Below are 24,709 nucleotides of genomic sequence, written 5' to 3' on the forward strand. Positions count from 1 at the left end.
CTCAACTAAAATTAGAATTCCTTGTGAGTCCACTGGCACACCAGGACCATTTATTTAAATTGGTAAGAATGAAGCAATTAGGCTCTGGCAAGAAGATTAATTCCAAGATACAGCCTTTGTACATGATTAAATTACTGAGCAGTTCTCAATATTTAGTTTAATACAAACACAATCAAAGCAAATTAATTCAATTGTGAGGCACTTCTTTTCCCCCTCTATGATTTTTAGAAATGTTTAAGGGTTTTGATTTTGAAGTTTAATGGTCGTACTGAAAACTACCTTTGGTTTATTGTCGTTTTCTCATCAGGTACTTCTGGATGGTCTGTGCAGGTCAAAAACTGTTAGGAGCAGCCCCTCCTCAAAGGCCACACTGCTCCCCCCCGACCCCACGTGAAAGCCAACTTCCAGAGCTCTCGGGACAGGAGTCTGGGATAGTGAGTGTCCGTCCTAAACATCTGACACAGGAGCAGAGAATCACTGGGGCCATTTTGGTGAAATACGAAGGGGGAAATGCAACCAAACCTGGAAGATCTCAAAAAAGAGTTTCCGGTCATGCACATATTTACACCTTCAAAACTGGGCGAAATCTGACCCTCTTTCATGAGAAAGGCAGATGCTTTATCCAGACTCTTTTGAAACCAAGGCACAGACGACCCACTTTGGTTAAAAGAAAAGCCTCGAGGAAACTTTTGGGGTGAGGAATATGTTCACTGTTTTGATTTCATTGATCGTTTCACAGGACATACGTATGTTACGACTTATCAGACGGCACACTCTAAATATGGGCATTTTACTGTATGTCAGGAATACTTCAACAAAATTAAGAAAAAGAAGCATTAATCAATAAAACAGTGCAACAGCTGTGTGATCAACACAGCACACATTTCAGAGTGCAGAAAACCACTACGTCCTTAAGTAAAACATGGGTAAGGATCCGAGAGCAGTGTGTGTTCTGCTGTAAAATTACTGTAGTGGGTGGACATAGCTTTTACGGACTTATAAAACTGCTACATCTTCAAAGTATATACTACACTTTTCTTTTAAATTAGGTAAATCTGAAATCACAAATAAGCTGACAGGTAAAATCCAAATTAGGTTAAAACAAAAAAGGACCCCATGAATATCATGTGCAGGTGTGAAAAAGGATTTGGGGGTTCTGAAATCTTGACTCCATTATACTATGTTCCAAGCCCAGGGCCATGGAGAAATATAGATTTCTGTGATCCTACAAAGTCCAAAAATGCAAATAAATCTATAATTGTGGAATCTCCAACCAGAGCAAAGGCAAATGAAGTAAGACCTGGAAGTTGAGGGCCTGGAAAGAAACAGAAGCCCTGAGATGAGGTTAGTTTTTCCCTATTTCCTAAAAATAACTATCAGAAGTCTTAGCTTGGACCACCCAAGATGGAATCAGAGTTGAAGGACCAACTCTTATCTCTCCATCCCCAAGGGAACTGAGCTGTGTTCTAAATGCTCTTACCTGAAACACTAGAATTCCTGTATTCGCAACAGCCAGGTTGATCTTAGTACCTTCCCTGTCCTTAGCCGGGTGCAACCGGATCCCATACATCTCCAGCCTACGGGCGATCTCCAGGAGTTGGAAATCTGATTCTGCTGGTGTTTGTCCACTGACAAAACAAAAATTAAAGAGAAAGGCCAGGAGACTTGAATTCCCTGTGTCCATTAGTTTGAGATTAAGCAGCTTCTCTTGGGAAATAAAAAGGCATTTCATCACAAACAATGGGGCCCGATCAGATGACACCTAACCTGCCATTCGTTATAACCCCAAGTCAAGCAGCTGGAACAAAAGCTCTATTGCTCGTGTAACACAAACCCCCAAAAGTCTATCTCGAACTTGGTCTGTTCTTTTGGAATCTGAGTTTCCTTCAAGGTCATATAAAAGCAAAACACCATTGTGTTGAAACAAGTTTTTAGTCACTTACAACAGATTTAAACTTGCAAGCAAAGTTCAAGGCAACTCTTTCCTGTCGTCACCAGGACTCAAGTGCTTTCCTTAAAACAGCACCAAAAACAAAAGGCACGGGGGCTCCTCCGAAAATATTCTACCGAGCAAAACAAAAAACCCAAATGGAGATGGTACAAAGGTTCCAGACTTTCACAATATTCTTACTCTGTCCCTAGTTGACCATGTGCCTTCCCGACTTCCTGTTAATTGGTCTCATACTCTCCTTTTTATTCCAAAGCACGGGGTGTCCTAAAATTCCAGTGTTACCCTGGTCTCACAGGAAAGCAAGCAAGGGGCCTAGAGCTCTGGTCCTGAGGGGGTGACCCGCATTCTGAGAGTCCAGGAGGAGTAACGACGCCCCCACGAGCCCCTGTCTCTTCTTCCTCACTCTTTGCATATTTCTTCCCAGTAGTTACTCTGTGTGTGTGTGTGTCCATGTCTGTGTGTCCATGTCTGTCAGAAGGACAGACAGAAACAGCTCAAAGGAAGCATGAAGCAATGAATGAGACTTACATGTGGTTATGGTGAAACTCCACAATTTTGTCTTCCAGCGCATCTTGCTGAGGTATGTACTTATTTTTTGCTAAGTGCTCTCTGTCTGATGCTTCATCAAAATCCCCAATCTCGGCTACAAAGAAAAAGAAAGAAAAACCGGCCACATATGATCAATACTCCACAATTCGCTATATTTCCAGTAGGCTGTTCCCCAACTAGCACACTAGAAGCCAGCTGACAGCATAAGGTGATCCTAGCTGGGGGTGTCCTAAGGGCTAGATGTCAGAAGATGTGGATGCGAGGACATGTTCAACAACTGTGCCTACGCGAGATGATGGTTTCCACTCATTCTCATCCTAACAGTTGGAAAGAAAACTTTAGAATCATCTACCTTTAGCTACGCACATTCCTGGTTTGTTTTTTTCCTCCTCACCCAAGAGAAGGGTCACTTCTGTTCTAGGCAGTAAATTCTAGACACGTGGTTTATGACCTGTGACTTCTAAATAAGCCCCCAAATTTCAGGACTTTACAAAATCAACTTTTGAAACTCACATATAAAATTATTAGTGCAAATCCCAAATGCTTTATCATGTAGAGAAAAGACAATCATAAACAGGTGTAAAGGTACATATTCTAACTTGGCTAAAAAAAAAATTAAAGTTTATTAAAGTTCTTGTAGTCCTGTGGTCACAAATGACTGGTCAGATTGCAAATTCTTATAAGTTTTTCATCTACAAAAAGCAGGATGCGTATTTTTCTCATGTACCTCAACACAGTTCCCAAATTGCTGTAATCTGGCAATTTAAACCATAGTGCCTTAAAGTAAAAATTGCAGCTTAGCAATACGAGCTGCAGATAAGTTTATACCAAGTTAAAACCTCTGGGACAGCATGGCTTTTTCTTTGCATGATATAGTCTGTGTAACAAGCTTAATAAAAAGTAGCCTAATGACCGGAGCCCAGCTGTTTTGAGTAAAAGCAAGTAAACTGTTGCTATGAAACCTACCTTTCCTGTCGCCATGTGAAGCAGCTTGTCACACTTCAGCCAACGCACCTCCAGTCATAACGCAGGATGTGCCCTATGCATCGCCATAAATTGCACCCGCTGAGAGTATTTGCTTTGCACAAAACAGTGCCAACTCACCTGGCACAAGCTGGGCCACTGGAAGAACCACTCACTCACTAGCTTTCTGTTGCTATGACAGATCAATAACACTATTTCCTAATTGCCTTTTCTGGACTAATTTCTCCCTGTTTAAATAGAGTAAAATTGCCACCCTCCACCACAGAAAACAGCCCAGAAGTGTGGGGACCTGTCTGGCCACATTGCCATCCTCTTTGGTTACCTTGATGCTGGTGGCACCGACTTTCCTGCAATTCTTTCTATCTGCCCTCAAGAAAGTACAGTCCATTCTCATTATTCATGGCAAGTAGGTTCTATAAACTCCCCATGAACAGTGAATGAGCAAATACTAAACTGCTGCTCTTAAGGGAAACGCAGGGTTAGGTTCCTGCGAGACTCTTGGAATAATATTTTTGCCAACTGACCTTGTTTTATGTGTGTTTCTCTTGCAAGACATCATATTTTATGGACATCGTTGATTCATTAACATCGAACTCACGGCCAAAAGCACTATAATTCATGCCTGAAGGAAGCGTATCTAGCACGCGTGTTTATTTTCTCCATAAGGTACATCACAGCCTTGTTGCACTTAGCAACACCAGACAGCACTTCAACACGATGCTTGGGGACCATTTTAAAGAGGGGAATCACCAGAAAAAAGCACAGAAATGCAGACAGAGCGGCACTAAATAGACCATGAAAAGGACACTCGCTTATAGTATGAGAGCAGAAACAAGAAGGCAGAGCGTCGCCTTGTTCGACCTCAGCTGGAAATGTGAGCACGGGGTGACTCAAATTTTCCACCATCTTGTGCATGCCTGCAAACGACCACGAAATCACCACAAGCAGCGATTTTGGGGTTACAAACAAATTTTATAGCGTAGGCAAATTTGCAAATACAGAATCCGTGAATAATGAAGATTGACTGCATATGGAGACTCACCCAAATCCTAAATTTCTTGTGAGCTTTAAGTTTGGGCTTCTTAACTCATATGAATTTTATAAGACACTCTTTTCCATAATTCAATATAAAAGAGTTAAGAATCCTAGTTTTTGCTTTGGCATCGTGGTCAGTGCACCTAAGTGTCTTTTCTTCTAAGTCACCTGACTTTCCCTGCTCTCCTAAAATGCAATGGCAATATGTGACTATGAAATTCATTTTCTCTCCATGTGTTTTTTTTTTTTTTGAGGAAGATTAGCCCTGAGCTAACATCTGCTGCCAATTCTCCTCTTTTTGCTGAGGAAGACTGGCCCTGAGCTAACATCTGTGCCCATCTTCCTCTGCTTTATATGTGGGACGCCTAGCACCGCATGGCTTGCCAGGCAGTGCCCTGTCCGCACTCGGGATCCGAACCGGCAAACCCCTAGGCCACAGAAGCGGAACGTGCGAACTTAACCACTGTGCCACCGGGCTGGCCTCCAAAGGGCAAGCTACTCCATGTCTTCTTTTTTTTTAAAGACTGGCACCTGAGCTAACAACTGTTGCCAATCTTCTTTTTTTCCTGCTTTTTCTCCCCAAATCCCCTCAGTACATAGTTGTATACTTTAGTTGTGGGTCCTTCTAGTTGTGGCATGTGGGACGCCCCCTCAGCATGGCCTAATGAGTGGTGCCATGTCCGTGCCCAGTATGTGAACTGGTAAAACCCTGGGCCGCCGAAGTGGAGCACGCGAACTTAACCACTTGGCCATAAGGACTGGCCGCTCCATGTGTTCTTTTTTTGGAAATATGGAAACAGGTTCCTCCTTATGTTTGTAGAATTTGAGAACCAATAAATATTCAAGATATGACTTAAGATTTTTAAATATTTTTATGCCAAGATGTCATATTAGCTCATGCCTATGCTAAATTCCATAGCAGTCTACTCACAGCAAAAAATAGGAACAACAACTCCAAACTTGTGATTTTACTAAATGAAATCTACGAGGATATGCTTGAACAAACTCATTTTGCGATGCACAATCCTCAGAGTGGAGACACACGACCTGCAGAAATGTAGTCCTGCCACGTGTCTGAGCCACCCAAGTGGAATTCCCACCTCAGGGCTCTCTAGCGTTTGATTCTTCTCTTTATCAGTTTGTCCTACTTAATTAATTTATAATAAATTAGAGAAAATTAAAAGTTTGAAATATTACAGAAGATATAGAAGGCCAGTGACAGGGAGCAAATGAAAAAATAAAGAATATCTGAAAGACAATTCCAAGCATTCAAGTGAAAGAAGAGAGGAAAACGAAAGAGATTTTAGGTTGTGTCCACAGACACAGATGAGGCGGACAGACAGCTCAGCAGGGGTAACTGTCCATCAGCATTAACATAGCTTCTGCAAAACAGAGAGAGGTTGACCGCTCATATCTTCCTGATAATGTAAGTAATTGTCAATAATTTAAATCAATACACTATTCCCAGAGGATTCTGGGAAATTCCTCCTTCCATGACTAAGTGCATGGGATGCTTAAAAGTGCAGAAATAGGGTTTTATAAGATTATAAACATATTGTGTGGCTCGCCACTGTGCATCCAAGAGTATGTAAATAGCAGGAGAACTTCTGAACCCATCTGTTTCATCTTCTTTGGAGAACTCATGATTTTCAGGGGATTTTGAGCCCCCTGTTGGTGTCTGGGGAAGAGGTGCCTATCAGACAGAGCACATGTTTTCTGGGTACCAATGAGCCTCTCCACCCCATATGTACAAGGGAGATTCACTGTATTAACAGGCTTTAAACAGCAAGGAATATACGAGGGAAACGGTACAAGACTAAATAGCGTCAGGAAGATCTGAGTAAAGGAATTTCTCTTCTGCTTACAAAAAGCCCAGGGTCATAGGCATTCTATGAAGTTACTATTTCAATGAGGAAGCTTCATTTAAAAGTCTCCCACTGTTCGGAAAGGGAGGGCTCTAGGTGAGCGAGGAGAAAGAAAGGAGAGTCATGTTTACTGAACACCTAACATGGACGGGGTATTTACGCTCTCATTTAATTTTCATGGCCTTATAAAAAAGATTCGACTACTCTTACGTTCCAAAAGAAACAGAGGCTGTGGGGTTAGTAACATGCCAGGGTCATCGGTCAACTAATAGAAACCAGGTCTGCCTGATTCGAAGGCCTCTGCCCTCCACTCTCCCCATCTGGAGACGGAAGACTAAACACACGGGAAAGGCAAAAGTCATGGAACTTTCTGTGCCAAAGCTTCCTCGTTTGTAAAATGGGAATAATAATAGTCCTGATCTCATGGGGTTGTTATGAGAATTAAATGAGATAATATAGATAGTGCTGGCACACAGTAAGGTGTAATAAAGCATACCTATTTTTTGTTTGTTTTTTCTTTCTTACATTTTTTTTTTCAAATTGGTAAGAAAATATCTATCTGCTACATCTGGCAGATATTCAATAATACCCATATATAAAAAATAAGAAGATAAGCAGGGTCTATAGAAATACCTCCTCGTATTAGATTAAGGAAATTTGTTAACTATGAGAGGTGACACCTCCTACAAACCTTTGGAAATCCCGTTAACTGGGAAGTTATCAGAATGGGATGGGGCCAATTACATGAGGCTACTTTGTATACAACGGAAATTAAAAAATGATATGATAGCACAACTATTTTTTATATGAGTGCTCATATGTGTTGACTTTTGTCTATACACATGACTAGCTTCTGGAAGCATAATGTGTACATTCCATTTAGGTAACTTCTGCCTTGGCCAAGAGGAAAAATGTGCCCAGGTGAGTTGTCAGTAAGGCTTGGAATGAGCACAATCGAATTTTGCCTTTGTCTAGATTAAGAAAGTGAAATTGAAGCATCACTAGGCTCCAGTCCAGCTTCGTGTGTCTTAGCTTACTAAACTCTAGACAGCAGAAAACCAGAAGTGAAATCTTTGACAGTTTTATGTCTTATGGCTAATGTTCCCTATTCAATGATGAATATTAAATCCGAGAACAGGACAGAACAAGCTGAGTCTACTTGGCCATCATCCATCAAGCTTCTCCTTTGAGACAACTAAGATATTAACAATTGCATACTAGTCCTTGAAAAAAGCAGACAACACCAGAACACAGAATTCCTGGGCCAATGTTTGGGGGCTACGCATATTAAATGAGATTAGGAGTATTGGTTTCCACCTATAGGCATTCATGCTAACAGCAAAATCACACAAGACATTATTATTGTGTTTAGTGTAAGTGATGTTTTCCCCCATCAATCAGGCCATTGTGCTATTTCCAAGATTTCTAAAGGAAACTGACAGAACTTACATTGTACGATGTGTGAGATCAAGAGGGCAGCGCTGGTGTCATTACACGTCAGCCTGCCCTGAGCCAGGTCCTGCTTCACCTGCAGAGCGAACAGGTACCTGCGGACACAAATAGAGACCGGCGTCACACAACCAGGGTGAGGAGGGTCGGCATCAAAGTCGTGGCACTCCTGGCCGCCTGTCCACATGGGAGGAACTAAAGAAAGGTATATAAAACCAAGGAAAAGAAAGTCTGCACAGGCTGGAATGCATTCCTGGTGCACTGACCGTGATGGAAACACAGCTCCCTAAAAGGACTGCAAGACCTACGCTGTAACCTTTTCACACAAGGAGTAACAGTTTCATTGTACGTGGAGAGATACAGCCATAAAAACGTAAGACGATAACTTACCACCCTATATGTTTTTGCAGGGTATAGCAAACATTTAAAATTTTTTCAGAGATCAGTCAAATATACTCAAAAATGACTTTCCACAATAGTACAAGTATTTTTATGGTTAGTAAGAGACAAGGGAATTGAAAAGACAAAGGAGTCTTTTTTGTGATGCAATATACACTTAGCTACTTCCATAAGCCTCAGGTACCAGATCTGTAAAAATCAATTTATTGTAATATTCTTTTCTTTATATTGTAGGATAAAGCAAATAAACATTTTTGGTGAAAGAGAAAAGATATATTTATAAATCAAAGAAATTAAATATAAACAGTGTGATGTTAAAATCGATTCGAAATGTCAACATGAACTGATAAATTTTTAGAGAGATATTAGCTTTGCCCATGGCCTAGAAGCAGTGCCACCTCAGAAGCAAGGCCTAGCAACCAGATCCTGGCTTTCACACAAGTGCCCATGAGAAGGAGCCGAGGTAGGTCCTTGGAGAAACGGTCGACTGCAGGTGTGGGGTAGGGAAAGGAGCAGGGAGCCTGGATTAGCCAGTGATGCCTGACAGCAAGGCAGCTTTCAAAACTAAAGACAGATTGTACTAAAAAGGTGAAAGGAACACCCTGAACGGGCATCCACTGGCAAAGGGGTGAGAACTTGAATAACAACAAGAATGATTAAAGTGAATCGAAACACGTGGAATTAATGAAAATTCAAGCATTTATAACAATCCTCAAAAAAGAGAGAAAACAGGAAAAACTGAATGTAGTACCATTTGAGGAGGTTATAAAAGCAACTCTTTACTCAAAAACTGGTAACCAAGGCAAAAAATTGGGCACATAAGCTGCCTCTCCAGTAGGAAAGGTATTTCAGGATCCTCAGATAGTCCAAGCAGACAAGGCAAAGTTTTACTTTAGAGAAGAATGCCCACTAATCACGTGGCAGGAATGACAGAAGATCCTCATTCTACAACCTCAAGAAACGATGGACTCGGGCAAGGATTGTTAATTGGTGTAAAACCCATTTAGGAGATGGGACATTTTCACAAAGTAACATGACCTCACTGCATAACGAAAAGATCACAATGTCACCCTCCTAATTCAATGATCAATCTTAGCATCATCAATGAATTAGGAAGCACACAATGGCACTCATGATGAATTCTAGACAGAAAGGTCTAACTTGTATCTGTTGAACCTTTAGAACTAACTTACAGTTTTCAGGAAATACAGAGGATTGTGGATTTAGCTAAATAGGAAGGACTCAGATTCAGGAGGCAGGACATTTTACACTACAACTGGTCCTTTTAATTCAACAGATGGTACCACGAGGAAGAAAAATAAGGAGGGACTTTGCTAGATTAAAATCAGTCCAAAGGACATGATAACCCGATGCAATATGCGGTCCCGCAGCGAATTTCACTTTAGAATAAACAGATATAAATGACATTCAGGGGACAAATAGGGAAATTCGAGTGTGGCCAGGGTCTTAGATGGGATGAAAAGAAGGCATATATGCAGAGAAAAAATCAAAAAGGATGTCACATGGAAGTGTTGACAGTGGAAATTTCTGGGCAACGGGAGTCCAGTATTGTCATCTTCTCAATCTTATCAGTATATCCTAACTTTCTACCCTGTACATTTACTACGTTCAGAACAATGAAAAGTTATTTTTAATTTTAAAAAAGGGCTTTAACAAGACCAACCACAGGGGTTTCCATAAGAATTAAATGAGGTAATACATGGAAAGCACAGTGACTACAACGAGAACATTCAACAAATGTTACCAAATTTTTCTTCATAAAAGAAAAACTAATTCCCTTTAAGACATTTAGAAGGTTCCATTGTTAAGAACTAAAAAAGTACAGAGGCAATTCCGTAACCAGCAAGAAAACTCCCAAAAAACAAAACAAAAATCCACCCACAGAGCTACCAGTTGACAACAGTTGACCTTTATCCACTCCCCCAATGTTTACTCTTGTTCTCTCTCTCTGGAAAGTGAAAGGGAGGCAGTGCTTATTGTCCTGAACCCAACGGTTCTTAGAGCTACAGGCGTTAATTCTTACCTACGAGGTTAATTTTTAAATAAGTAGGAGAGCTTTCTGTTTTAAAAGCATTGTATTCTGAACATTTTACCATCTAAGCAGTTCCAACACGATGCCCTGTGTTCACAGGGATGGAGTCACGGTCAGAGTCCCACAGGCTTTGGGGGCCTTTAGTGATGGTCTCGTGTGGGCTGCGACACTGGCATTGGATCCTGCAGGCTCACACATTCAGTTAGAGGGCAAGTGACGTTCTGAAGCCTGCAGGAAGAACTGGTCACCCCCTAATTGTGCTGACTCTTCCTGTTCCAAGGCCCTTGTAATACAAGAAAGACTTTCCTGGGCACGGACTCTTCTTAATGACGGCTGTAAGTCGAGCACGCCGGCTGCAACGCTAACTTTAGAGACTCAGCAACACCTTTTGTACGATAAACGGAAGCAATTCCAATCAAATTCACAACAGCTACAGGATAAGTTGTGTGCAGCAGGCACTAACTAAAATTAAACCCATAAACACGAGGAAAACACAAAGCGCTCAAAATGGAATCAATGCTCCTTGGCAGACAGGTGTGTGTGCAGAGGGAGGCGATGCTGGTGGCAGGGCTCACGAGAAGGGACTTGCTTCCAGGGACTGCAAGAGCTGCAAACCACAGCGAGCTGATGCCTAGTTTCAAATGAGTCTATTTTAATTTATCTCATTTGGGAGGTCTTAAGCTTTCTTTTCTTATTCAATGTAAAGCAATCGACAATTTCTCTGCCAGCCTAAGGAAACGCTTCAGCAGGCCGCGCATAACGGCAGTCTGATGGGCTGCCTCCACCTGTAAGAACACAGCCGAAGAGAAACTGGCTGGGCTGACGCTGGATGCCCGGAGAGAAGCGTGCTTGAACTCACCAGTACGAGAAAAGTGATGCAGAGCCCTACAACGAGAACACGGGTACACTCTTTTCCAAAGACCCTTCTTCCTTGGCTGCTTTAAACCAGCACCTAAGAGTCAGTTCTTTTCTCCTTCTAGATGCCTGCGCCCTGGTGTCCATAGGACAGAGTCCACTGAAAGTGTAGATCAATAAATAGGAAGGAATTCAGCTACTTATTTAACAGTGAAGTGCCATTTATTCTTCTATCTATATAAATGGGAAGCTGAAAGCTATTCCTGGAGGCCCAGAGAGTTAACCACAGAGCTGGAGCCACATAGCCTCTGCTAAACTGCAGGCCTGTTCCTCTGTCTCTCTCCTGTCTCCACGTCCCTCACTTCCAGCACTGTCGGCACAGAGCTTCTCTCAAGCCCTCCCTCCCTTGCCATCTGCTATAGAAAAGCGCCTGGAATCTCAATAGTCTCATCATTGAATTTCTGCTTATTCAGGAATCTGAGAGTGTGGGAGCCAACACGCTGGATCTGGGATGTCCCCTTCACGTTACACCTTGTGACAAAGTGGAAAGCTATGAGGAGCTTCTAAACTTCCGATCAATTTTATCCACCCTGGAGCCAAAAGAATTCTCTCCTCGGAAAAGATGTTTAAAATGTCAGTTAACAGTGGGAGCCAGAAAACAAAGACAACAAAAACCAAAACCTGTCCCGTCCAGCAGAGCCTCTGTAACCTGAGGCATTTATCAGATTGGACAGAGCGGCTGGCAAAACTCCAGGCGCACCCGGCTCGACGGTCACAAATCGGATGGAAGTTTATAATGAGGACCAGAATGGTTGAAAACAACAGACCTCTAGAGACAACAATTCACAAAAATTTAAAAGGGGCAAAACTAATTGCAAAGTATAATGGGAAGGAAAAATACAGCAAAAAAAAAAAAAAAGGATTTACGCGGCCAACTGCCTAAGCAGAAGAGAGGCCCAGTGAGATGCCAGAGGAAAAGCCACACTGCTGACCAACAGCTGGACTCGCCTTTAGACTGACTTCAATATTCTGAACTTGGAGCAATGTGTGTTCCCGAAACAGGGATAGCGGCCCCAGAAACTGAGACACAGTAGCCCAGTCACAACACTGCATGAAGACTCTACCGTCATCGGCCCCTCCATCGGGCGCAACTGGGTGTAGCAGCTCGAGCTGCCCCTCCTCTACATGGTGTCCTGTCAACTAAATGAGGTTCCCAGAAGGCTGATGGGTTCTGCAATTCCTGGCGCCCTTTAACTGCTTCATCGATTTGAGGATTGTAAGTGGAGGTAAACAATTAGTGGCAACTCATTCAGGAAACGCAAAGCAGTGGGAAGAGTCTTGGGCTTCACCTCTCCCTTGACTGCACGCCCATGGGCCCAATGCCCTTCCTGACGCAGCCACATGATGTCTCATGGGAATCTCAAACATAACCTGGCAGGTCCAAACTCTCGACTCTCTGCCCCTCCCCAATCCTCTACTTCCCTCCACCCCTCCCCATTTTAGGAATCGCCAACACCACCCACCCAAATCTAAACATCCCCTCTACTTTCCTCAGACTCCACCCCCAACCCATCACCAAGACAGACGGACCCCACCTCCCGCATGTATTCCAAACGCAACCACTTTTCTCCATTTCCACTTCTCCCACCTCCTTTGCCGCCATCTGGCCTGGATGACTAAGCCTCCATACAGCACATTGTCTTTTCACACTGCGTATCATAGGGCCTCTGACCCACCTCAGTGCACTTCACCTGCAACATTCGTGCCATGTCAGCCCTCTGAGGGGTTTGAACATCTGCAGCTAATTTCTGCCTTGGGCACTGCCCAACTGCTCCTTCCACCTGGGAAGTTCTTCCTCTGAAAATGACTGACAGATCCTCAGAAGGACCCCAGATCGACCAAGCTACAGTCGTCACCCAGTCACCTTCCAGTGCATCACCCTACTTCAATCACCTAAAGAGCTCTTACCATTATCTGATATTTTTCTTGTTTATTTAACCATTTTGTTTGTTCCCATGAGAGTCAGGATTGTCTTTTCACCTCTCTATTCCCAGTGCCTAGAATAATGCTTGCACACTTCATAAATCCTGTTGACTGAATGTCTTTATCCTTTTGATAAATGGTCAACCACTCAAGATAAATAGAGATGTGCTCTGTACCGAGAGAGATGAGGGAGGTGTGACAGCCTTGGTCTTAAACAGCTATAGCTTGAAAGGCACATGTGGCAAAAATCCGGCTGGTCAGATTACTGTACTCGTAAGGGCACTCTTGAAAGCGAGGCATTTTATCCTCACGTGTTCCCATTGGGCTCTGCTCTCTTTCAGAAGACCATCTGCTTTGCTGCAAGTTATAAAATGAGTAGAAGCAGTGATGATGATGATAATGATGATGAGGAGAAGGATGACGACAACAATGATGGCCATGATGGTGATGATGATGGTTATCATTCATAGTGTCCCTCCTGGGTTCCACCACTCAGTGTATAACAGTGCTTATCTTCAAAACAACCCTGGCCAAGCAAGCATTATAGACGCATCGACACCGGCGAATTAACAGAGGTGCACAGGGAACAAATAACTGGCCAGTCAAACAACCTCCAAGAGCACAAGTGACACTGGAGGCCAGGCCTGGCCCAATGCTCATGATTCTCCCTGTTGGCCACAGTTTCAAAGAAAATGACCCACAGTTCATGTCCACTCATCCATGGCAGCAACAAAGAGAAACTCTGAGTTAACATCTTGGTTTCACAAGAGATTCATTTCCCAAAACCGTCCTGTGATGTGATAGATATCACAGGGAAAATATGACAGTAATAGGTTGTAACCCAGTTCACTTCATGTTGCAGCCTTAAAGAAACCAGGCTTAAGGGAAAAGGTGATACTTTCTTCTAGAGAGAGGGTTTAAACTGTTAAGCACAGTTAAGCAGATGCTGGTTGAGTAAACACTGTAAAACGTTTAATCAGTCGACTTAGAACATTAACTTTCTCTTCTCCTCAGCACCCCATAGCAATAAGTACCCAGTTTCCAAACCACTAACCTTGTGAGTTCCTCTTGGAGCTGTGTGTGGTCAGGTGGAAAGAACTTCACCACAAACTTAACAACAACATGCTTTGGCCCTAAAAAGGGGGGAAAAAACAGTAAAGTATTTATTGATTTGTGTTTCAAATGCTGTTAAAGAAAAAGACTTTCCAGGGTATATTATACAGCAAACAATGAGTCTCATTCTGAGCTGCCGAGAGTACACCCGCCAACGCCCAAGTCACTCAACGGCTGGTCCAATTTGGTTACTAATCACCTTTTCATATTGTGGGGAAACATACCTGTTTTTAAAAAACACTGTGACAAGTATATTACACTGCGATATTAAACTTTTTCTCTGGAGACTTAAATTTTACCCAGGTTTAAAGAAAAGGCATTTATTTGTCTTCAACAATTTATCTACTGGCTGCTTTAGTTCAAATATAGGCTTTAGGTCACTTAGGAAGGAGATAATGAATGTGTAAAGCAGTTACGTAACTTATTACTTTTATCTACAAGGTACAGCTGCTATGTGTTCATCAAATATGTATCTAGCACCCACTTGCCAGGTGCTCTCCTCAGCTCTGGAGAGAAACGTCAACAAGATGTGGCACAGCCCTCGTCAGAGTCAGACAAGCCTTGGTTAAGTGTCTCAGAAACCACCTTCTCAGTGAGTTCAGACAAAATCAGGAAGCAGAGCTGGGAGCAGGTGGGCAGGGAGAGACTGTGAAAGAGATGGATAACTTTTCTTTTCAGAGTTAAAATAGAACATTAAAGAGATAATAAAACGATCATTTGCAGTCTGAGCCAGCTTGTTTTGATGTACAAGCTACAATGTCAGAGCAGCCTTACCAGTTCTGCCATTTGCAATAACAGCAGTGAGTTTACGTTCCATGGGATATAACACACTATAATGAAATCCAAATTTTAGCAGTAGTCATAAAAGCAGAAAATGTCTTTTTCCTCTACGTCTCACTATCACAAAAAAATAGATGTTCTATTATAATTGCTATGATAACACATTCAAGTTTACAAAAAAAAAGCAAAAATGATATAGCATAAGATGAAGATGTCAACATATATAAGATTAGGAGGAAAAAAACAAGGCACAGAAGTACTGGAGCCAAGCAAAGCTGGGCTTCTTTTCCTTAATCACCCGAAAGATGAACAGAGACCCTCGAACAGCAATTCCGGATCATAAACTAATAGACGGTTGCGCCATCTCCTCTCAGCAATTCTCAGGGAATTAAATGAAGCTCCTAGCCTAATCTGTAGAAACCTGTAGCTGGGAAGATGCTGGTGCTAAATGCAAAACGACAGCCTTCTCACACAGGGTTGGTCACAGCACATGGGACTGGAAAGGAGAACCCCTGCTCCAGTGTGGACCCACTAACGACTCACTGTCTTTGGCCTGCATTTGGTAATGTGCTACGAGGTTCCTTTTACCAGGAGCAATTCCCACCGCGAGTCACTGCAGGGACAGGTGTCATTCATCTGGACGCTACGCTACCTCCACCCAGCAGGCCTGGGGGTTTCTGCCAGCAGTGTGTCCCACCTCCCCACATTGGTCACTGGCCAGCTATGCAGTAGAGGTTAAACAAGCTATGGCTGTTCCACTTTCAGCCTCGGTAATTGCTTAATTTAAATGACAGAAGATCAACAGTAATTTCAGTTGCATAAGGGCCATACAGACACTGTGTGCCTGTTTGTTACATCCACAGAAACTGCTGTGAGTGGCCTGGTGGGGCTTCCCAACCAGACATAAAAACGATCCACAAGGTATTGTGCGCCTCATGCTCAGCTGAAAGAATGCAATTTTGTTACCGTCCTCAGACTTTTGCCCAGTTCCTGGCTGCAGCTAGGGACCACTTGGGATGACTTTGAGAAGAGATCTTGGCTCTGAACTTGACCTCAAAGCAGAGGGCGAGGAGGACAGTCCAGTACTGAGATGCGACGAGAAGGGAGAGAAAACCAAGTGTCCTCTTTCCTTTCCTCTCCTAAACCCTCCTTCATCTTTTCTCAACACACAGTCTAATGCAAGCCAGACTCCCTTCAGTTCTGCTTGCCATTCAGAAACACACACATACGCATATATACACACATACACACATTTTGGGCACCTTATTCTTCCAAACCACACCTGCATTCTGATTTTACAGGCTTTGAAGAGGCAGCTCAGAAAAGCCAACATCAATTTTATGAGTAAATGGCTCTACCTTCCCCCTTTAAAAGTGACAGGAAGAAACACAGGCACAGACAAGACAAGCTCAATGACTCTGGGGCTTAATTGCATGCTTTAGCTGTTAATCAAAACAAAATTTGATTTTCCAAGCAAGGTTTTGATTGCCAAATTGTTATATATTAAAATTGCAGAAGATACATTTTAGTATTACGTAGACTAGTGATGATGAAAAAGCAATCATGTAAAAACAGAATCTGTGTCACTGATGCTTGATGCCATGGGGCAGACAATGTCTAGATGAGGAAAATGCTGGCTTTATATTTAACATCACTGTTAAACATACAGTATAGACTTACTTCGAATCTGCTTGACAATAGGTTTTAAGAGATCCAGCCACACCTACAAAGGAAAAAAGAACAGATGGAGACATAAATTCTCAATGAAACAGTGCAAGTATGTTGAGACTTTATTTGGAGCTGTTTAAAATAAAAACATTTTTGAGTATTGGAGGCTGTCTGTTCTATTCGTCTCCAGAATGTCATGTCTTACATCGTCTACCAGTTTTATAGAATAGGTCCAAATTTGCTAATATTATCCCTGAGCTTTAAAATTAAAATCTCTCCTAGACTCAAATAGTTAACTAAGAATCCTTCTACTCTCATTTGTACTTTCATCATAGTTAGCTATTCAGCAAATATTAATGAAAGATCGCATGCCTAGGTACAAGCTGAGTGAAATATGCATGCTCCCTAATGAGACAACATACATGTATGTATACGCATTTACAGAAGAGCACGTCTTTGAGGGGTATGGAAAGGAAATGAGTTATTTACTGAACGCAACCTCTGCACCAGGCACCATCCATAAGCTATTTATCTCTCAAAACAAGGCCAGAAGGATTCCCGTTACCCCGGAGAGAAAACAGAGACTTGCAGAAGCTGAATAATTTGTCCCAGGGCGCTCAGCTCGAGCGGTAGAGCCAAGGCTGAAATCAGGCCTTTCCAGCTTCCAAGTCCAGACTCTTCACACACATGCTCCTCAGCACACAGTTTGAGTGGCAAAATTTTTTTTTTTAAAAGAGAAACCAGCTGCTCTTATTAATAAAGTGTTAACCATATGGTCCCATTTCACACACGTTTGTCTTTAAATTCCCCTTGAACTTGTGATCATTTGAAAAGGGTTCTACTGAAGCTCATATTTGCACATATGACAAAAACAAAGTTGATGCGCTTAATGTAAAAAGGGTTTTCTAAAAAAAGGGAACACCCAAAACTACACAAAGAACAATAGATTAAGTGATGAAGAAAAAAGGACAATGGCTAATGGGAACATGTTCAAATTCAGGAGTAGTCTGCACTACGAATGCAAATCTAAATAATCAAATGCCATTTCCACCCACTAAATTTGCATCCAGATATGCCTGTATGTATACACGTGTTTGTATTTTATACGTAATACCCAAAGTTGGCAAAGGGGTGGGGAAACACACACTGTCAGCTCTATTGGTGGATGTATGGACTGGCACAATGTTTCTGGAGACTAACTAAGGAATGATTATCTAAAACCTCAGAAGTATTCCCATACCTACCCTTTCCTCCAGTAATTCAAGTTTGGGAAGTTATATATTATGCACACAAAGACCTATGCACAAGAAATGCTAACCACGCCATTTTTACATATTACTCAACAATAGTGAAAAATTTTACAATAACCTAAATTAAATAAATAAATAAAATAGTCTACCTCTATATGACACACTACCACACAAGCATTAAAAATCGTGTTCTTGATGAATATTTAAGAATGTGGGAAAATGTGTCTGGGAGGCTGGAAGATGAGTGATTTCTTATCATCTGCCTTTCTACATTATCCAAATTATCTTAAATGAGCACTAAGAATTCTCATAACGAAAAATCTAAAAATTTTAAGTTCCTACTTATTCAGGTTACTCTTCCCCACCACCTTTTCAAATAAATAAGATTTTATAATGAAATTCTCAACTCTATATTCCCCATTCCCTACCATTCTCCTCTAAGAGAAAAAAATAATGGCATTAGTTGACTTAGGGTCATCTCCACCATCATATTCATAAACCTCAACATTAGAATGAGAATAGTCATTCAAAACAGCAGTTATCTGCAAAATATAATATTTTCTTCCTAAGAATCCTAAAAGCTGGACAAGGTGGCAAACGTATTTCCATTTGATGAGACAACTGATATTCACAGAATAAATGCCCGAAGTTGGAACTTAAACCCTGCTCTCGAGACTCACTTATTCATCCAACAAAAAATTACTGTGTCCCCAGTGCTAGGCTCCAGGAATCCAATGATGAGAAAACCAGTCATGGTCCCTGCTTCATGGAGCTTATGGTCTAGTGAGGGAGACAGAGAGGAACCAAAAAAACTTCCTAACAAAAGTGAAAAAGGGGGCCGGCCCAGTGGCATAGTGGTTAAGTTTGTATGCTCCACTTTGGCGGCCTAGGGTTTGCAGGTTCGAATCCTGGATGCGGACCTACACACTGCCCACCAAGCCACACTGTGGCGGCATCCCACATACAAAATAGAGGCAGATTGGCACAGACATTAGCTTAGCGACGATCTTCCTCAAGCAAAAAGAGGAAGATTGGCAATGGATGTTAGCTCAGGGCCAATCTTCCTCATCAAAAAAAAAAAAAAGTGAAGTAGCTGAGATAAATGAAATGAACAGGAGTCCCACTGGACTCCGAGGGTCTAGGATGCAGAGGTGTGACCCAGTCAGGGGAGAAGGGAAGGTAGGGGGATCCTGAGACTTGATATGAACATGACATTGTGCTGAGATCTGAAGGAGGAGAGAAATAAGAACACATGAAGACACACAGTAAAAACACTTGTCCAGATGCCTGAGGTGAAAGAACAACATGGCTGCAGGGCTGGGCTTGTGGGTCAGACCCCACTGAGGTCATGTTAAGATTCTTTGTCCTTACCCTAAGAGCAATTGCGAAGGGTTTAAGCATGGGGCTGATTCGATCAGATGTGCGCTTTGAAAAGACTAGGCTAACAACCTGAGAACAGACAGAGGGGCCAGAACAGATGCCGGTTGACCTGCTGCAATTGTCCAGGCAAGAGGGAATGGTATTTTGGACCAGGAAGGCAGAAGGAGAGTCGGGGAAAAGTGGGCGTATTTAAGAAAAATTGAAGAGGTAACATCCCATGGGATTTACTGATGGACTGGATATGGCGGCCGAGGGAGGAAACAATGACCAGAATGACACCAAGATTTCTGCCATGGGCATCTGGACAGATGCCAGCACCATTCACAGAGACAAGGAGCACTGGAAGAGAGCCCAGACGGAGGAGCGCCAGACACTGTGATTCTACGAGGTGCCTTGGATCTCCTGAGGAAGACGCAGTATGGAAACGGCGGGACACTCGGCTGAGCTCAGAGGAGAAGCCTGAGCAGGAGGTCTCACGTTTAGAAGGTGCCACCACCCTGACTCCATGCAGGACAAGATGGCCTCGTAGAGGCCAGAGGATGGAATGCATGGTGGGGGCAGATGAGGATGGAAGGAAAATAAGGAGAGAGTTGTGCCATGGAAGCCACGGGGGGATGGTGTTTCCAGAAGGAAGAATGTGAAGAACTGTAGAAAGGTCAGAAAGGAAGATTGGCAATGGATGTTAGCTCAGGGCCAATCTTCCTCATCAAAAAAAAAAAAAAAAAGTGAAGTAGCTGAGATAAATAAAATGAACAGGAGTCCCAGTGGACTCCGAGGGTCTAGGATGCAGAGGTGTGACCCAGTCAGGGGAGAAGGGAAGGTAGGGGGATCCTGAGACTTGATATGAACATGACATTGTGCTGAGATCTGAAGGAGGAGAGAAATAGAAGAGAGATGAGAGATAGAATAGATGAGATGAGAATAGATGAGAGAGAACTGGATATCTGTCTGTCAGCTTACTCAGTGGTGGCTCTGGAAGCCTGGTGGGCAGTGAAGAGGCAGGAAGGATGAATAGTCTTTTCCAGAAGCCGGCTGTGAAGAAAGAGGCAAGAGACTAAGGCAGAGGGGTTGAGGAATCAAATACAGGTACTGCCTATTTGCTTCTTTCTAATAGGAAAGCCCTAGGTGCGTCCAAAAAGGGGGAGGGACTGAGAAGGTGAACAAGAAGGGACGACGGACGTCTGAGGGACCTGAGACGACCTGAGAAGGTAGCTCTGAAACACAGGGGATTGGCTTGAGACAGAAAGAGCTCTGCCATGGGGTGGGGGGTCGGGGGAGAAAGAAAGGCTAATGACAGATGTTAGCAAGTTTACATTTCTGTGTCAGGAAGAAAGATAAGAAAGTTCCTCCTTGATGCCATCCGTTTCCCCTGTAAACTCTGCGGAGTGGAAGACTGAGGTGGAGAAGATTGGAAATAGTGTGTCGCATGGGACTGTGAATTAACTGGAGAATTCTAGTGGGATTCCCCAGGGCTGCTGAGCGTCCGCTCACAAGCCTGCCCTCCCGTGCCCTTTCGACCCCCACGGCCGCCTCGGGGGAACCATCTTAGATCTTCACCATTGCCAGTTCTGCCACAGAATCTCTCTAAACGTCTGCAAACCACTCAGGACAAAACAACCAGGCTCTGGCAATGTAGTTGCCAATTTTATGAATTGTTTTAAAACATCTCTCTTCTGTTTTTGGCATTTCTGTGGAAAGCATCAAATACATGCACCAATTTGAGCCAACTGAGCATGTGGGTTTAGAACACAAAAGCTTGGGACCGTCAGACTGGCCTGAAGCAGCCGGTCTGGTAGAGCTCTGCAGCAACAATGCCACAAGGCATCGGTCCCATCCCAGCTCCGCTGGCCTGGGTGAGAACGTAGGCCCGAGAGAACCTCTCCATTTACGTTAGACGGACGCTGGCAGAGCTGAGACACAAGATCTCGCACACGCAGGACTTCAACTGCTATGAATGGATGAGCTCGAAGGCGCAAGAAGAAAAACAGGCTTGAAGTCCGATATATGGGGAGGGCTACTGGGAAGGATTTGAACCAGACTAGGTCATCTGAGATACACCACTTGTTCCTTCAACCTAAGCAGAACGGAAAAGAGTTCCAGACGAGGTTAAAAGGCAACAAAAGCACTAAAAATCCTTCTTTCCCTGCCAACGGTTCTCTTGAGTGTCACAACTGTAAAGATCTATCTGCAGCCCCACCTCCCACCCCTTCAACCAAGCCACACATCCCTGTTCTCTGCCGGTCTCCGGGGCATGTCCACAATCCACACTGCCTGACTGTAAACGGATTTGGTCAAAACGAATGGATTTCTAGAAACGTCATTCCCAGTGAGTAGGTCTCACCAAATCAAGGAACTTCCCCTGCTGGGATCTGAAGGCTATAGAAGAGTTTGCTAGGGCTGCCAAGACAAAGTGTTACAGATGAGGTGGCGTGGACAAAGAAATGTATTTCCTCAGAGTTCCGGAGGCTCAAGGTGCCACAGGTGTGGCTTCCCCCGAGGCCGCTCTCGCTGCCTTGCAGTCGGCCGCCTCTGGCTTCACGGTCTTCCCTCTGCACACGCACGCCCCTGGGGTCTCCTGGGGACCTCCAGATTGCTTCTTCTTAAAGTGAAGCAGAGTCAGGACCCACTCGAATGGCCTCAGTGTAACTTAATCACCTCTTGAAAGGCCCTGTCTTCAAGTACTGTCACATTCTGAGTATGAGCGTAGAGCGTCAACATACAAATTTTAAGGGGACACAATTCAGCCCATAATTCAATCGATCTTCCACAATTTGGTTTCAGCACAGTTTTCCAGCCCCCTCTTCCCCTACTTGCCTACGTTTCAGTCAGGCTACCTATTTTCCTCTGATCCCCCTGTTAATGTTACTTTCCTCCTTTGCAATATGTCCTCTGCACCGAAATACCGTTAGGTGAGAAGAAATGCTTTAACGCCCAGGCAAGATGACTCACTGACCCCAAAGCCCTTCTCTTCTTTCCCTAAACATCTTTTGACCCCTGTTTGTGGTAAGTGACGTGTTAGGTGGATTTTGTAGGCAACTGAAATATTTGAGGTATTTTGGAAAGGGTCTTATTAAAAGAGAGCCAGTCACTTGATATTAGACAGGCGGCAAGAAAGAGACTATTTCTTGAGCACCTACTGTGTGCTAGGCACTGGATAGGCACTTTACACATACTCATTTAATATTCATTACAATGGGGTTGTTTTACACAGGAAGGAAGCCATGCTCAGAGAGCTTCTTTAGGTTGCCCAAGGTCACACAGCTGGGATTCAACATCAAGTCCATTTGGCTCCAAACCTGTGATTTTCCTGCAACATAACATGCTGCCGCTCTAAAAGCTACAGAACTCAACAGAAGCTCAGCTCTCCTCTTCATGTTTAAAAATCAAAACAGCATACAACAAAAATATTTCTTCATCAACCATAACATACATAGGAACCAGATAAAATGTTATAGAATATTATTCAGTGTCTATAATTTATTGCAACAAATTACTCTTTCTGTAGCTGACTCCTACAAGAAATAACCTTACTCTGAACTTTTGTTTGTAATAATTTGTTTGAATTTAATTTTTCATGTTAGTCTTAATTACTTCATTAGCTTCACATATAGTTACATTTAAAAGATATGTCAAGTGTGGCTTTCTTTTTAAAAACCTCTTAATTTTTAGAGGTTAATGATTCTGGTCCAAATAAAGTGACAGGGATTGGATTTATCTTCCTACATGAAACAATCAAGAAAGAAAAAAATGCATAACATAACAGACCTGAAGATTCGGGACACGAGGCAATGAGAAACAGTGATCCCTGAGAGACTACGAAATAAAATCGTGATCCCTGTGGGTGCCCGAGCCTTCTGCCTTGAGCAAGTTTCTAGGCTGTGTTGGAGGGAGGCGGAACCTGGCAAGATCCATGACATGAAGAGATGGGGTTGAGAATGTAGGGAATCAAGGTAGCAAGAGTTCACAGAGAATAGAAAGCTCTTCCCTGACAGAGCATTTAGGAGAATGTAGAGGGTTACCTTTGAGGAATCAGCTGAATGCTGATCAATGGATGCTTGTCAGGAAAGTACCCAAGACTGAGGGGAAAGAACCAAGGAAAGGATGAGAGCTAACACACCTGGTGTTCACACAGGGCCAGGAATACAGCCAGACTGGAAGACCTCATGATTCACGGGCACTGAGTCGAGTCCTGAAGGTCACCCTTTAGCAGTAGGGAATAAATAGCCCCAGACTGTACACTATACCAGTCCCACCTGACAAGCCTTTTTAAAAGGCAGATTTGCAAGGGCTACATTGTTTCCAAACAACTTATTTGCACCTCAGAACACTCAATAAGACTACAGGAACATAAAGCTACCCAGCACTCAACAAGGTAAAATTCACAGTACTCTGACACCCAATAAAGAAAATCACCAGGCTCACAAAGAAGCAGGAAAATACAATCCATAATTAGACAAAAAAAAATAAAATAAAATCTGACCTAACCTAGAACTGACACAGATATTAGAATTAGTGGAGAATGACATGAAGACAGTTATTACAATCGTATTCTCTATGTTCAAAAGGTTGAGATATGGAAGATACAAAAAAGACCCAAACTAAACTTCTAGAGATGGAAACAACATTGTGTGAGGTAAAAAAACACATTGGATGAGACTAATAGCAGATTAGACATTGCAGAAGAAATTCTAATAAATTTGAATTTATTTATTGACCTAGCAGTGGAAACAATACAAAATGAAACACAGAGGAAAATTACCAAAAAATTAATAGAGCATTAGAGAACTGTGGAACAACTTTAGGCAGCCTAATATACATGGAATTGGAGTCCCAAAGGAAAGGAGATGGTAGGGGTGGGGGAAACGAGAAGAAAAAGTATAAGAAGAAATAATGGCTGAAATTTTTCCAAATTTCAAGAAAACTATAATCCTACAGGTCCAAGAAGGTCAGCAAACCCAAAGCATAAGAGCTGCAAAGAAAATTACACAGAAGCATGTCATAATCTAATTGCTCAAAAACAGTAAAAAGAGAATGTCTTGAAATCAGCCAGAGAAAAAAGACACATTATGTACAAAGGAACAAAGATAAAGATGACAGGACATTTCTTGTCAGAAACAGTGCACGGGAGAATGCAGTGGAGCAAGACTTTTAATGTACTAGAAGAAAACAATATTCACCTTAGAATTTTACACCCAGCAATAAATGTCTTTCAAAAAGGAAGGCAAAATACTCTTTCAAACACACGAAGGCTGAGAGAATTCATCACCAGCAGAGCCACATTACAAGAAATCTTAAAGGAAGCCCTTTAATCAGAAAGAAAATGACATCAGATGGAATCTCTGTCTACACAAAGGAATAGGAACACCAAAATGTAAACAGCATGGTTAATATATAA

The 24,709-nt window shown here is 42.7% G+C and overlaps 1 protein-coding gene and 1 long non-coding RNA gene across 4 annotated transcripts in view; one reads left to right on the plus strand and one right to left on the minus strand.

The window, feature by feature from the left end:
* The window catches only part of FARP1 (FERM, ARH/RhoGEF and pleckstrin domain protein 1), a 288,311-nt gene that overhangs the window by 67,504 nt on the left and 196,098 nt on the right, over nucleotides 1–24,709 (minus strand). For all 3 annotated transcript variants that reach the window (XM_046664844.1, XM_046664842.1, XM_046664843.1), the window contains 5 exons: nucleotides 16,697–16,739; nucleotides 14,178–14,256; nucleotides 7,834–7,931; nucleotides 2,480–2,594; nucleotides 1,481–1,628 (listed from right to left, as the gene is read on the minus strand). In XM_046664844.1, coding sequence (XP_046520800.1) covers nucleotides 1,481–1,628; nucleotides 2,480–2,594; nucleotides 7,834–7,931; nucleotides 14,178–14,256; nucleotides 16,697–16,739 — 483 coding nt within the window. The remainder of the gene's footprint in view (nucleotides 1–1,480; nucleotides 1,629–2,479; nucleotides 2,595–7,833; nucleotides 7,932–14,177; nucleotides 14,257–16,696; nucleotides 16,740–24,709) is intronic.
* On the plus strand, nucleotides 1,637–4,823 carry LOC124241221 (uncharacterized). The gene is made up of 3 exons (XR_006889146.1): nucleotides 1,637–2,531; nucleotides 3,724–3,890; nucleotides 4,037–4,823. It is a non-coding gene; the product is annotated as an uncharacterized LOC124241221 (long non-coding RNA).

The sequence above is a fragment of the Equus quagga genome, chromosome 6 (assembly GCF_021613505.1).
Source record: "Equus quagga isolate Etosha38 chromosome 6, UCLA_HA_Equagga_1.0, whole genome shotgun sequence".
Taxonomy (NCBI): domain Eukaryota; kingdom Metazoa; phylum Chordata; class Mammalia; order Perissodactyla; family Equidae; genus Equus; species Equus quagga.